Raw genomic sequence first — 13491 nt, 5'->3', positions numbered from 1 at the left:
AGCTGCTGGCGGGACTTATTTCATTCAACAAGCGCGAGCCGTCTCAAAAATAAACTCTGCTCCTTCCTTCCAAAGTGCACACTCAACCCCTACTCCGACCTCCAGGCTCTCCCCCCTTCTCTAACGGACTCTCCCGCGCTTTCTGGATGTGTTCCCTCCCCTCTCGCTGATGCTTTCTCACTTTCCTTTTTTGTATTCGGGCTCAGAAGATCACCAGCAGAACCTTCAGGCTGACATGGCTCCAGGAAAGGAGAGCAATGGTCTTGACAACTACGCATTTGCAGTAAGTATAACCTTTTTTTTTGCTCACTTTTTTTCCCTTTCTGTTTTTTAACGAGAAAACGTTTTGAAAAAAAATGACAAACTTATAATGTTCTTGTGAAGCTATTCCAGAACTTAAAGTAAATCCCATGATTTACTTTTAAAGTGTGTGAATGTGGACACTTATGGCCTGTAACTATAACTTTCACTTGTGGATTTATCTCCTCTCTAACTGCACTGGGTAATAGTTGAGCCAAAATATGTTTTGATCAGTTAATAATTGACACACGAATAGCGGGAAAAGTCGCGTCATGGCAACAGTAATCCACATTCTTGCTCCTCCATGCTGGAAATCACTGCACTGAAAACAATTAGTGACACGTTGTTTAGTCAGAGGAGGTTGTCGTCCACATCTGAACTATATTCAAAAGTGCTGATAATTTGTCTGGACTTGAAAGCGTGTTTCTCATCTGACTAACTTAATTGAAAGTCACGAGCTATCAGATTTTAATGAATTTCCCTTTCAAGGAATTGTCAGTTCTATGGGCGTCCCAAAGTTGTTCTGGTTGAACGAGCATTAAAGAATTCTGTGAGATTATACCCGTATAACACAATCACAGATTGCCACAGTGCAAAACAAAGAGCTGCAGCATCGCATTATTCGTCCTTCATAGACCTCTTTCTGTTTCTCTGTCTGACTAATTGAAGCTTGAAGGCCACTTTTGTGATCTACCTGACTCAAAACATGAAGAAAAAATGGACATGTCCATGGAGGGGGACAGCAACAAGCTGATATATTGCGTGACGGATGTACCTCCTTGGTACCTGTGCATCATCCTCGGCATCCAGGTACGTCAGCGGAGGGTTTTAAAGCCTGTTGGACAATGGGGCTCGAGTCATTTCCTGATTAAGAGACCATGTAGCAAAGCTTCTAAATATTATGATGTAACAATGCAAACACGACCACAGTGTCACACGCTTGTTGTACGTTTCCTTTATGCTTTGTTAGACTTGTTCTTATTTACATATGCCTGATTGTGAAATTTGCTTCAGATACAGTTGAGATGGTAAAGTCACTGAGTTTTTTAATGTGTTTATCTGTCAGACTTTTCCTCTGAAGACCTGACTTAGCTGTATTTGCCCATATTACAGCATCGATCACAGGCCATTCCAAGTATATATGTAGTCCACTGACTTACTACAAACACGTAAATATTAGCTTGTGTTTGGATGATTATTACCCCCCAGCATATACAAAACGTATTAATTTCTCCTTATGTACATCTGACATGAACTAAATGTGTCTCTCGATATCGTTCCCCCATCCTTTTCTCTCTCAGCACTGTTTGACGGCATTTGGGGGAATCATCGCCATCCCATTAATCCTGTCTCAGGGGTTGTGTCTGCAGTATGACGGCCTCACACAGAGCCACCTCATCAGCACCATCTTCTTCGTCTCTGGTATTTGCACTCTGCTGCAAGTTACTTTCGGCATTAGGTAAGGAAGTGAAGGAGAGGTAGTTCGGTGAGCAGGAAGACGTTTGGCTGATACATGTTCAATCGACATACTTGGTTTCTATGTCTAACTTCAGGATCTTATCCCCTGAGATAAGACATCGTTCACTCTGACATGTCAGGGTGAATTAACGGAGAACTTGGACCTTAGTATCCTTTCAATTGTTACGGTATGTTTAGCTGTGATGAGGAAAGAATATGTTCAAGAAATAATTACGTATTGAGATAACCTACCTAATTGTTTGTTGCCACTGCATTTCTATTTAGGTCCCAAAAACCTACAGACTGTATAATACAAATACAGTTTGATGCAATATGATGCAAAACAATACAAACAGATACAATATGATACAATTTGTAAAATGCCAGAAACAGAGTACCCAAAAGAATAAATCAAGACAGCAAGCCCTTTCCCGAAGTGACAACGCAACTCAATGTGACACACGGAGACATGATACAACGGCTGATTTTAGTTAGAGAGCCCTACACACTTCAACCACTTTTTGTTGCTCTGAACCTGAACTATGTTTGTGCAGATTCTCTGAATATTGGTGTCACAGTAGGATTAGGGAATGAATTTCAATCTTATTATGTTTGGAATCTAGCTATTGCTAAATCGGCATTCCCCTGGCTTTGCACCACTGCTGCTTTCTGGTCTCCATCCAAATACCTGGAGGTCAGCGGTAAGGAAAACAGCCCGAAGCTCAAATTAAAAGATAACACTAATTATTTGTGCCCCTTTGGATGAAAACATTGTAAACTCCCATCAAAAGATGCGTCTTCAACATTCCCTTGACCTTTCCATGTTTGCCATAAAAGACGATTCTGACTTTCTGTGAGACATGTTAAGTCTGATGTGAATTGTTTACAGTAATTTGAGCAGCAGAATGAGGATTAGGACACAGCAGATGACTTTAACTCGGTTAACTCTTGATACAACAGGCAGCCCAGTTCGAGAGCGCATGATTTAAATCATGCATATTATCATGAGTGTAAGAAAACGGGACTGCACAGATAGACTCTTGAGTTGGACTTGGTTGTTGATTTACCCGTTCATGCGCAACATCTGACGTGATAAAAAATGTAACCTGTCTATAAATCCTCCAATCCTGATTTCATATCTGCCTGGCTCACTTCACTTAATTGCCCTCCTGATATCTCTTTGACATTCCCAGACTTCCCATTCTCCAAGGTGGTACCTTCACATTGCTGGCTCCTTCCATGGCAATGCTGTCCATGCCAGAGTGGACATGTCCTGCTTGGACCCAAAATGCCAGCCTCGTCAACACGTCCTCCACAGACTTCATTGAGGTGTGGCAGAGTCGAATGAGAGCGGTAAGAAAAAAAACATCTGACAACGACTGACAGCGTAACTCTAAACGTTTCTCTAAAAGGTATTTAAATGGTATGTAAAATGGCCACTGGCCAATTTTTAACCCGTGAACCCCAGATTACTATTGAAGTGTGAGATCCATAGGATAATCTGACAAAGAACTTTTGTATGATGTGAAATATATCTAAGCTGCACAGAAATCTCCCTCTTCTACCTTTTTTTTAAACTTAGTTGTTGATCTTTTTCCAAAACCAAACAACTGGTATTTTAGAAGTGGAAGCAAACCAATAGCTTGTGTTTGCAACGTGTTCAATGGGAAAAGTGCTTTGATCAGTTGGTTTTGGACCTTCTGTTGACCTCTCTGTTGACCTCTCTCCCATAAACTGATTCCTTGAGATGTATTCTACACCTGTGTTATGCACTTTCACTTTCTTTGTGAACCATTCACAAATGTACTCTTCTAACAGTTATTACATTGTGTTTTGCATTTGTTCTAACCTTTGTTTGAAATTACACAAATAATAGTGTTCCTTTATATATTAATTGTGCACCTTGGCTTCCTGACATAAATTGGATGTTGAATTAAACAGTACCATTGGTCGAAACAGCTATTCAACCCAAGGTGTAATTTGCATAACAATGTGACAATGATAATAGCTACAAAGCTCTATCCTGGTATACCGTTGTAATTATTGAGGCCACATTTTGACATCATCTTACTTGTCTTTCCTCAGCTGCAGGGGTCCATTATGGTGGGCTCACTCTTCCAGGTGTTTGTTGGGTTCTCCGGCCTCATCGGCCTCTTCATGCGCTTCATTGGACCTCTCACCATCGCTCCCACCATCTCTCTCATTGGACTGTCCCTGTTTGACTCAGCTGGTACCAGTGCTGGCAACCACTGGGGCATCTCCAGCATGTGGGTACAATTCCCAAACAGTGTCATTTTAGGGTTTGGGATTATTCTGATAAAGTTTTTTTTCAATTTCAAGTCTGCCATTGTATTATTTTTTCTAATTCGATGTGGCTATGCTAGTGCGGAAAATACGGTATATAAATCTGTTTAAAAACAAACAGGTCTAGCAAAAAAAATAAAAAACAGCTGGAATTTACTGTGCAGGGGACCTTTTAGTCTGTAAAGCCTCTGAAAAAATAAACACTTTCAGTGATGCAGGTTGAGCAGTTACATTTTGTTGTCCGCTTTGTTTCTAATAAATCGACGGTGCGTCTTGAGGCTCATACGCGCCGTCTTTCGTTGTGTTTCTAAGGACGCTCCTCAGACCGTCATCTTCCACGGCAGGAATCGGCCTGCAGTCTGCTGCTCTCCACTTGGCCGAGGCATTTGTTTATTTATCTTGAGTTGGTTTATCGACAGTTCTCCCGCACGTCGCATCCAAAGTAGTCTGCTGAAGTTTCGCTCCACTGGTTGTTTGGGTAGCTCTTGGCTGGCATCAATGCTGCGTAACGCCTTTTAGACATACTTCATGCTCGTGGTCCTCCAGTGATGAGATAACTCCAGTTTATATATATATATATATATAAATAAATGTCTTTGTCCCTGTCTCACACAGTACCACAGCACTGATCATCCTGTTCTCGCAGTACCTCCGTCACATACCTGTGCCCTTTCCTACGTTCAGCAAGAAGAAAAAGCTGCACATCTCCCGTGTCTACATCTTTCAGATTCTCCCTGTATGTAGCATCAAACAAGTGGATTGAGATATATTAATTAAATTATTAATTTAATCTTGAGACTTTATTCTTTTTTTTCTCTGTGCCCTCAGGTCCTGCTTGGAATAACTTTGTCTTGGCTCATTTGCTACATTTTGACAATCTACAATGTATTTCCTACTGATCCCGACCAGTACGGCTACCTGGCCCGTACTGATCTGAAGGGAGATGTTGTGAGCCAAGCTCCCTGGTTCAGTTTTGCATACCCAGGTAAAAGGCTGACAAACTATCACCTGAAGTGACTTTTCCTGAATGAAAAAGTGAATATAAAAAGAAGGGTTTGCAGGTTAACGACACTGTGTCATTCTTTGTTTCCTTGTGTTTGAATCCAAACTTAGGTCAGTGGGGGATGCCGACTGTGAGCCTCGCAGGGGTGGTTGGCATCTTGGCTGGTGTGATTTCCTCCATGATAGAGTCTGTAGGAGACTACCACGCTTGTGCCAGGCTGTCTGGGGCTCCACCTCCCCCGAAACACGCGATCAACAGGGGGATTGGCATTGAGGGACTGGGCTGTCTGCTGGCTGGAGCCTACGGAACAGGAAACGGTACCACGTCATACAGCGAGAATGTTGGAGCCCTCGGTATTACAAAGGTAACACGAGCCTGAGCATATCTGGAAGTTATTTTCTCAAACTGACACATTTAAGCATAACCTTTTTTGTTTCTTTTCTGGTTTATTGATGTTGTTTAAATGCAGACAGTTTCACAAGTAGCCTTTTCTTTTTCTGTCTGTTCTTTTCGCAGGTGGGCAGTCGCATGGTGATTGTAGCCAGCGGGGTCTTAATGGTTGCCATGGGTGTGTTTGGTAAAGTGGGTGCCATATTCACCACTATCCCATCACCTGTGGTTGGAGGGATGTTCATGGTTATGTTTGGCGTCATCTCTGCAGCAGGAGTTTCTAATCTCCAGGTACACACTCTAAAACCTGAATCATTTCTGCAGACATGTTTTTTTTACATTGACCTAAATGTTGGTGAAAATCTTTTTTTCTATTTTTCTTTCTCACATTCTCAGTATGCTGATATGAATTCTTCTCGAAACATCTTCATTTTTGGCTTCTCCATGTTCTCTGGTCTGGTAATTCCCAACTGGATATTTAAGAACCCCAGAGCTATTGCTACAGGTACATTAATTAAATATCACTATATAATCTGTAATTTTCAGACAAAACATCCTACTTTTACTTGATTATTTTTAATATTTTCATTGTGTTGTGTTCAGGTGTCATTGAACTTGACCATGTGCTGCAGGTACTTCTGACAACCAGTATGTTTGTAGGAGGTTTCTTTGGTTTCATACTGGACAACACAATTCCAGGTATTCTTTTTACATTGAAGTATTAGTTTTTTTATGTTTAAGTAATCTAAATCCTCATCTCAATTAAGTCACTATATTGTTGTCATATTAACGGCAAAATAACATTTAAAAAATATGTGATATGCAATCCTAGCAATCCAGCACAAATGTCAAGTGAAGAGTCTTCAGTAGACCATAATAGTATGGTTTAACACTTTTAACACGTGTTAACAGGATCAAAGCATGAACGAGGCATCCTGGCGTGGAACAAAGCTCACGAGGACGACTCCAGCAACACACTGGAGAGCGGAGAAGTCTACAACCTTCCCTTCGGCATCAGCTCTTACTTGTCTTCTTCCTCCTGGCTCCGGTACGTGCTTTTCTGCCCTCCTGGTGAGCCCTCCCCCCTGGATGGATGCACAGCGGATACTAATGCCCCGGAGCCCAACCAGCAACTTGGCCATCCAGAGCCTTCACAGATCATAACTGGAGTTGCTCTGTGAGTCGTTTACTCACTTCAGCAAAAAGGCAGCTCAGTGTGGACTTCCTTTCATTTGTTAAATACACTGTACTGTCACATTTTTTTTTAGGGAGGTTCGTAAGTATCTGATTATTATGAATTATTATAAATGATAATAGATGAATATGGTAGATTTATTTTATAAATATTCATCAAGCATACCACTTGAGTAAAACTAATTATTTAGTTTGCTTGCTGTTTTATTAGATGTATTTGGTCTTATCAGTTTTAGAATGTGATCACAACCAGGTGTTAGTGAAAAAAAGACTGAAACGTAGATCTATTATGTTTAATGTTTTTTTGTTGTTGCATTCAGCATATACATCTTATAAAGAATTACATGTTTATGCAGTGCCTCATGTTTGAATTAACTTCGCTGTTACAGTAAATAATGTAATAATTGTGTCATTATCATTCAATGCGCTTTACTTATTTGTGGCAACAGTGTGTTATAGGTTCTGGCAGGATTTCTCTCCCAGGCTCCTTACAGCCTGCCATTGTTTCCTCAATGCACCAACCAAGACCACCCACTAATCTTTATGGACCTTTTTCATTGGGCAGCAACATCAGGATTTCACTCAGTCAGATCCTGCTTGATGAATTTGTACAAACTGACAAAAGACTCGGCCCACATGCGCCGTTGGTGTTCAGTCGAAGAATTGACCATCCCCTGGGCGGTGTATACCAAGGTCAACAGGGTGCGCTCAAAATCTTCCTGATGCAGGTGACCAATGTGGTGTGAAAGGCCAGAGATGAGCCTGAACACATCGGATAGCTTCTTGGGAATGATCTCCTCACAGATTACTTCCAGGTTTCTTGTCTTGCGGAGGGAAGCCAGCTCAGCATCTTGAACTGAAAACTCTCCACTTGCCTCAAAGTTGATGCCAGTCAGCAGGATCTAAATGATGAAAAGAAGAAGAACTGCTCAGTGTTCATTGAGGTTTATTAGCTGGTTTTACACTAATTTATAGATGTACGTGTCTCACCTCAAATAATAGATGTACGTCAGCGATAGAGTTGTGGAAGGTGGGCCTCGGCAAACTTGTCGCCCCTCTTTTAATTTTGCTTACAGATGGGAATAGAGCTAGTATGTGAAGAGAGATACACAGTGAGAATGAGGGATGGTAGAAAAGCAACAACTGTTTCCCGAGCAGACCTTTCCTTTCACGTATTTGTCGAGTAATTTACTGCTGTGGACCCAAAAAGGCTTCTTGAACCAGTTAAGCTGGAAATCCATGTGACAAGCAGTTTAAACAAACTCTGAACTGTTCGGGCACATGAGAGACCCAGGTTCATCAGGCTCTCACCAGGAGAAACTGCAGTTAATCTATGATATGCATTTCAACCGCTGCGATCTCTGACCTTACAGATGACTTCTATCTGCAGGCAATGGGACGTGACCTCAGACTTCAAAGGCAGCAGAGGAATGAAAAGCGATGTAACACACGATGTACAACGGGCTCCAGATGATTTTAGCATGCAGTGTATGTGGGATTAGTATCTCAGGGTCATTTTCACAGCATGGGGATCGAAAACAGGGTGTCAACCACAACCAATCCTATGAGGTCTAAGAAATGAGCTAATCTAGTTCATGATTGGAGCATGAGTTCAATTCAATTCAATTCAGTTTATTTTGTAGAGCCCAATATCACAAATTACAAATTTGCCTCAGAGGGCTTTACAATCTGTACACATACAACATCCCTGTCCCAGGACCTCACATCGGATCATGAGGAAGTATAAACATTACACATTTGCCCAGACATTCCTCAAATACTACGGCGTTAAATGAAATACTCATAATTGTGCAGAAACACAGCTCCAACCCTATATACCGAGGTGCTTTGTGCTAGATGCTCAACATGACAAATGTGTACTACACACAGATTCTTAGCAGGAAGCAAACCACTTTTTTGGCTTATGCACTAGGCAAGCAATTGTCATCCATATGGCCGGGCAGCATATTGACTTCTTATAATAAATCCATGGTATTTTCTCATGGCTTTTATTTTTTTTATTTTGCCCTAAGAAAATCGAGGGGATACGCAAAGTTTTCAGAAGGGGCAACAAGAAAATCTGTACGTCGGTTCAATAGTTGTTTGACATTTTATCCAAAGTCAGTCTCAAAAGTAGTTTAGAGTAATGGGGGAACATGAATGTTTAATTTTGGTATCAAACTATCAAGTCGACTTCTGCTGGCGCGAGAAGAAAAGCCAGGAGATCGCCAAAGGCTGAGGGTAAGATCTGCTGAGGGACATGAATGTCTGTATTTCATGGCAATCCATCCAATATTTAATGACAGAATGCCCTTGCTATTCATCAAGGAGAAGAAATGAAAGAAAGAAATCCAGACTAGGGAGATATTTAGACCCCGTGTTCATTTCCTGTCCAGTATCATCAGTAGGCCAAACACAAACACACTAGTCTTTTATATTCGACTCGATGTTACAAGTATGCAACGCTAATTACTTGTCCTGTGACTTGTGCCCATAAGGCGAATAGTTAGAGGGGGCATGAAAGACAACATTAATCATGTTTTTTCTTTATAAAAGCAATAATCTGTTTGTTTTTTTAAACAAAGATAATCAGCTTTACTTATTAAAACAACAACAACAAAAATAAACATTTGTTTTGTATGAGAGAAAACCTGCACATACATGCAGGTTTTCAGAGGGCTCACTTCTTTTCAAGGGACCAGCCATTTGAACAGATGGAGGTCAAAATGCAGACAGACAGGAAGCTAACCTGTCGTGTACAAATTCAAGCCAGTGGTAGAGTGACTGTGACTGGACTGTCGCTTTGTGTCATCATTTTAACCTGCTGCAGTGCAATGAAAACCATACAGCTTTGTCTGGAGTCTCGTCTGGAGCAAAGATGTTATGTCCAGCTGATACGGTGCCAGTGTGGGATAAAGAAGAGCTGTTTGGGAGCACACCTGAAGGGACAGTTAACCCACGATTCAAAAGTACATATGGTTCCCCTTTCCTGTCGTGCTATTTATCAGTCTAGATTGTTTTGGTGTGAGTTGCCTAGTTTTAGAGATATTGGCCGTAGAGATATCAGGCTTCTCTCCAGTTTATTGGGAGCATATGTCACTCGGCTCGTGGTGCTCAAAGTGTCACATTTAAATGCATTTCCAGAAACCATGACCATGCTACTCGAGATAAACCACAGAGCATGTTGTGAGCAGTTTCATGAAGGAACTAGTTCCTAGGAAAACTACAAAACAGGGCAACTCACACCAAAACTTTGAGTTTTTTTGTTTTTTTTTATGACAAAGTGCTTCTTATTGCTGCTCGGAAAATGCAACCATCAGAATTGTTTCATCGTCGCCATGAATGCATCATCACTTCTGTAACTTCTGTTCATGTCTCTAAGAGCTTTTTCATTGGGAGATAAGAGAACTTATCAAATCACAAAAGATCCAAACATTTGAGATGAAAGGAATTATCTGACCATAGCTGGTCTGAATATCTAACAGTATGGTTTTGATTCCCTAGAGGATATGAGTTTCCTCTCTAATATCACTTTTAGTCCCTCCCATTGTTTTGCTATTAGAAACAGGTGCAGATGCTGTCTGAACCTGGTCGCTTGATGAGTGTCAAAGTGAAATGTGCTCTAACTAGAAAGACACAGTATCAGTGTTTATTTTCCATTCCATTATCCAAACTGCTTTTCCTGTTCAGCGTCGCGGGAGCCGATCCCAGCTGTCAATGGGCGAAGGAAGCGTTCACCTGGACAGGTCAATAGGTTATCACAAGGCACACATAGAGACAACCAGTCATGCTCACATTCACACCTACGGGCGATTTAGAGCGTCCAATTAACCTGAGCTGCATGTCTTTGGACTGTGGGAGGAAGCTGGAGAACCCGGAGGGAACCCACCCTGACACAGGGGGACAGCCCAGAACGGGAACCGAATCCGGGCCCCTCTTGCTGTGAGTTGACAGTGCTAGCCACTATGCCACCGTGCAGCCCTCAATGTCTATTTTGTTCAATTACATTTAAATGTGTTACTCTTAGTATCATTACTGAGACTGAGGACATGTTCCTCAAGACAAAGCAAGTTTCATGGAGGAGGATTGCTTTAACTCTGCTGAATAAACAGTGAAATATCTGAGATAAACAGGTTCTCATGTCCAATACACATAATGAGGTCACGTTACAAAACCATGCTTGTACAATATGTTTTCAGTAAAAACTTCAGAGTTGGAAGTTGGAGTTTGGCAAGAACATAAAAAGATGAGGATTATTCTTTTTCTGGTTTAAAATTACACCAAAACCAAGAAACACTACAGCCAAGACTATTTCTCTATAAAATAGTACGGGTTTTAGAAATTGAAATATATGGAAAGATCCAGCATCGAATTCCTAAAATTGAATAGCATTGCTCCTAAATATTATGATGCTCTCTTACGAGAACCCTCTTGCAATGAAACCTCTTAAAAGCTGATGCAAAAACTGAACAGTTTGCTCTCCTGCAATAAAACACTGAACTTCGGTTCAGGTCTTACCTTGAGTCCGATATTGCGTGACACCTGCTCTGATGCAGAAGTAGAAAAGACCAACGATGGCCATCCTCCAGGGCAGCATGGTGGCCGGATCACTCGCTCGATGTTAGTCGTATGGAACTGGGACTGGACAGGAGTCTCAACTTCTCATCCACTGTGTTTATGGCTGCTAGCAACCACTCCTCTCCCTTTTCTTCCCTTCTCTCGTACACCTTCTTCATCCCTGCTGTTCGCTCACTCCGTCTGTCCTCAGGGCTCTTTTCTCCACCCCGCCCTTGAAGATCTGATGTCTCTCTCTCTCTCTCTGCCCCTCAAACGCGGACCTCTTTTTTTTAATGCTTTCAGCTGGTTGTCATCAGGTTCACACACTCATTTTTCAATGTCTCTCCTGTCACCATATACATGTATGTGTTAATGACACTTCATTGTCCTTGTCAGCATTTTCATCTTTGGTGGCAAGATTTCTCTTTGTGGTTTATTTTTCTACGTCTCATCGTCTCTGAAATGTTTTCCTCTTTATCATCTGAATACTTCATTCAGGACTTACTTTATGCATCCCGATCCTTCAGTCAAAGCTTAAAATCGACTGCATTTTTTTTTTTATGCAACTCGTCAGTTCATCCCGCCAAACTTATGGAAACCATTTAATACACTCGTGGCTTCTATTTGTGGGCGGAAGAACAGATTGGGTGAGAGAGCATATGTATTGTCCCCTCGGAGCTGTATCAGGTCAAAGTTAGTTCTGTTTTTACCAACAGATCAGTCCTTCAGGGGGTTGGAGCCAATGTGACAGGATGACATATGGCAACCAGCTCAGTTTATGTTCTTCAGGAGGACAAATGTGGAAAAGTTACACTCCTAAGTGATTCATTCTGATTATACATTGAACACACCCAGAGTACTGGGCAGAAAACATATGCAGAACCCACAAAGGAAGACTTTGTTCACTGCTTGGCTCAGGTCACCTTCTCCACAAACCTTAGGAACAGCTACCAGAGGTGCAACCATAAAATATCACTTTTATTTGTTTTAACACTATTTTAACAACAATTTCTTTCATTTGGGCATACAGGCTGATGCCAAAATGTGAGCACACAGCACACGAATACATTTTCTAGAGGTCATGTCCATACACCTGGCCCTCAGGATCTCGCATGGCAGTCAGAATTGGACAAAGCTGTGCCTCAAGGCGAAGACGTCGCAGTCGTGCTGCTGCGGAGGAATGCAGACACACGCTGTGCTGAAAGAGACCTGCGTCCTCTGGGAAACCTCCAAGAATAACAGCTGAATAACTTGAACAAACATATTATTATTTCAAAAGGTAAATTCAATAGAAATGTTATTCTAGGCTGTGCCTATCCTTTCCTACGTTGGTGTACTTACTCAGTGACTCAGTGGTGGATAAAGCCCTGTGTTATGACTGCTGTGTTTGTGTTTTTGATTGTATTAAATAAGATGGAAAATGGACAATCTCCTGGTCAGTGATGATGTGTCAGTAGTTATGATCACTAAAATGTGATGTGTACAGTGTAATGTCACACTTGAACTTTATACCTTGGAAGTGCTGAAGAGAAAACAAGTTCAACAGGACATGCCTGTGGCCTAACAGCAGTTGTTAGCAAGGTGATGTCACCATTATATCCAATATCCCATGGATAATGATGCAACTGCATGTAATCTGCACTGTTCACCACAAGTGGGACTTTACTGTACTTTACCAATACTACTACTCGCGATCTTTATTCACACTCATGGTTTCCATCTTCTTTACTCATCTAATCTCTTTCGTCAGTCTACCAAATTCCAGTTAAACCTGTCATATATCATAAATCGATCACACTAACTTGTTCTGAAAGAAAGCACTCAGAGAGCTTGACCCTTATTGCTGTTAGCTATCTGCTAAGCTAACTTATACAAGCAAGAGCAGAATAGTAAAAAGACTATTACTCAGTCACCTATCAAATGAAAAGTGGATTAAACACATTGCACACCGCAGATACAGCTCAGCACAGCTCTAACGAGCTATGAATTGACTCCAAGCGTTGAAGTCCCTTGAACGCTTGGTCCTGTCACACCTCAAGACCATCACCGACCCACTCCTGGACCCCCTGCAGTTCGCCTACAGAGCCAACAGGTCTGCAGACGACGCAGTCAACATGGCCCTTCACTACATCCTCCAGCATCTGATTATTATGGAGGAAAACAAAAAAGAAAACCCTCTGCGAGACACATCAGATGAACAGTCTCAATACTCCTCCTGTTCCAAACGCTCAAACCAATCTAGCCGTTCTTCAACACACAGCTCTGCTGCGACCAAGGCAAGAGCT

At 41.6% G+C, this 13491-nt stretch overlaps 2 protein-coding genes across 2 annotated transcripts; one reads left to right on the top strand and one right to left on the bottom strand.

Annotated features, from left to right (window-relative positions):
- Positions 1 to 234: 234 nt before the first annotated feature.
- Positions 235 to 6636, top strand: zgc:110789 (Xan_ur_permease domain-containing protein). Its single transcript, XM_034534653.1, has 12 exons — positions 235 to 283; positions 970 to 1110; positions 1602 to 1759; positions 2952 to 3111; positions 3844 to 4025; positions 4678 to 4798; positions 4891 to 5047; positions 5176 to 5429; positions 5582 to 5746; positions 5852 to 5960; positions 6059 to 6154; positions 6368 to 6636. The coding sequence occupies exons 1-12, from the start codon at positions 236 to 238 to the stop codon at positions 6634 to 6636; spliced, it is 1860 nt and encodes a 619-aa protein (XP_034390544.1). The 5' UTR covers position 235.
- Positions 6637 to 7203: 567 nt separating this feature from the next.
- LOC117732772 (protein FAM180A-like) lies at positions 7204 to 11246 on the bottom strand. The gene is given in 3 exon segments (XM_034535939.1): positions 7204 to 7551; positions 7640 to 7737; positions 11168 to 11246. Coding segments are annotated over 3 exon segments (525 nt in total).
- Positions 11247 to 13491: the final 2245 nt, after the last annotated feature.

The sequence above is a fragment of the Cyclopterus lumpus genome, chromosome 6 (genome assembly GCF_009769545.1).
Source record: "Cyclopterus lumpus isolate fCycLum1 chromosome 6, fCycLum1.pri, whole genome shotgun sequence".
NCBI lineage: Eukaryota > Metazoa > Chordata > Actinopteri > Perciformes > Cyclopteridae > Cyclopterus > Cyclopterus lumpus.
This window is presented reverse-complemented; position numbering and strand designations above follow the sequence as displayed.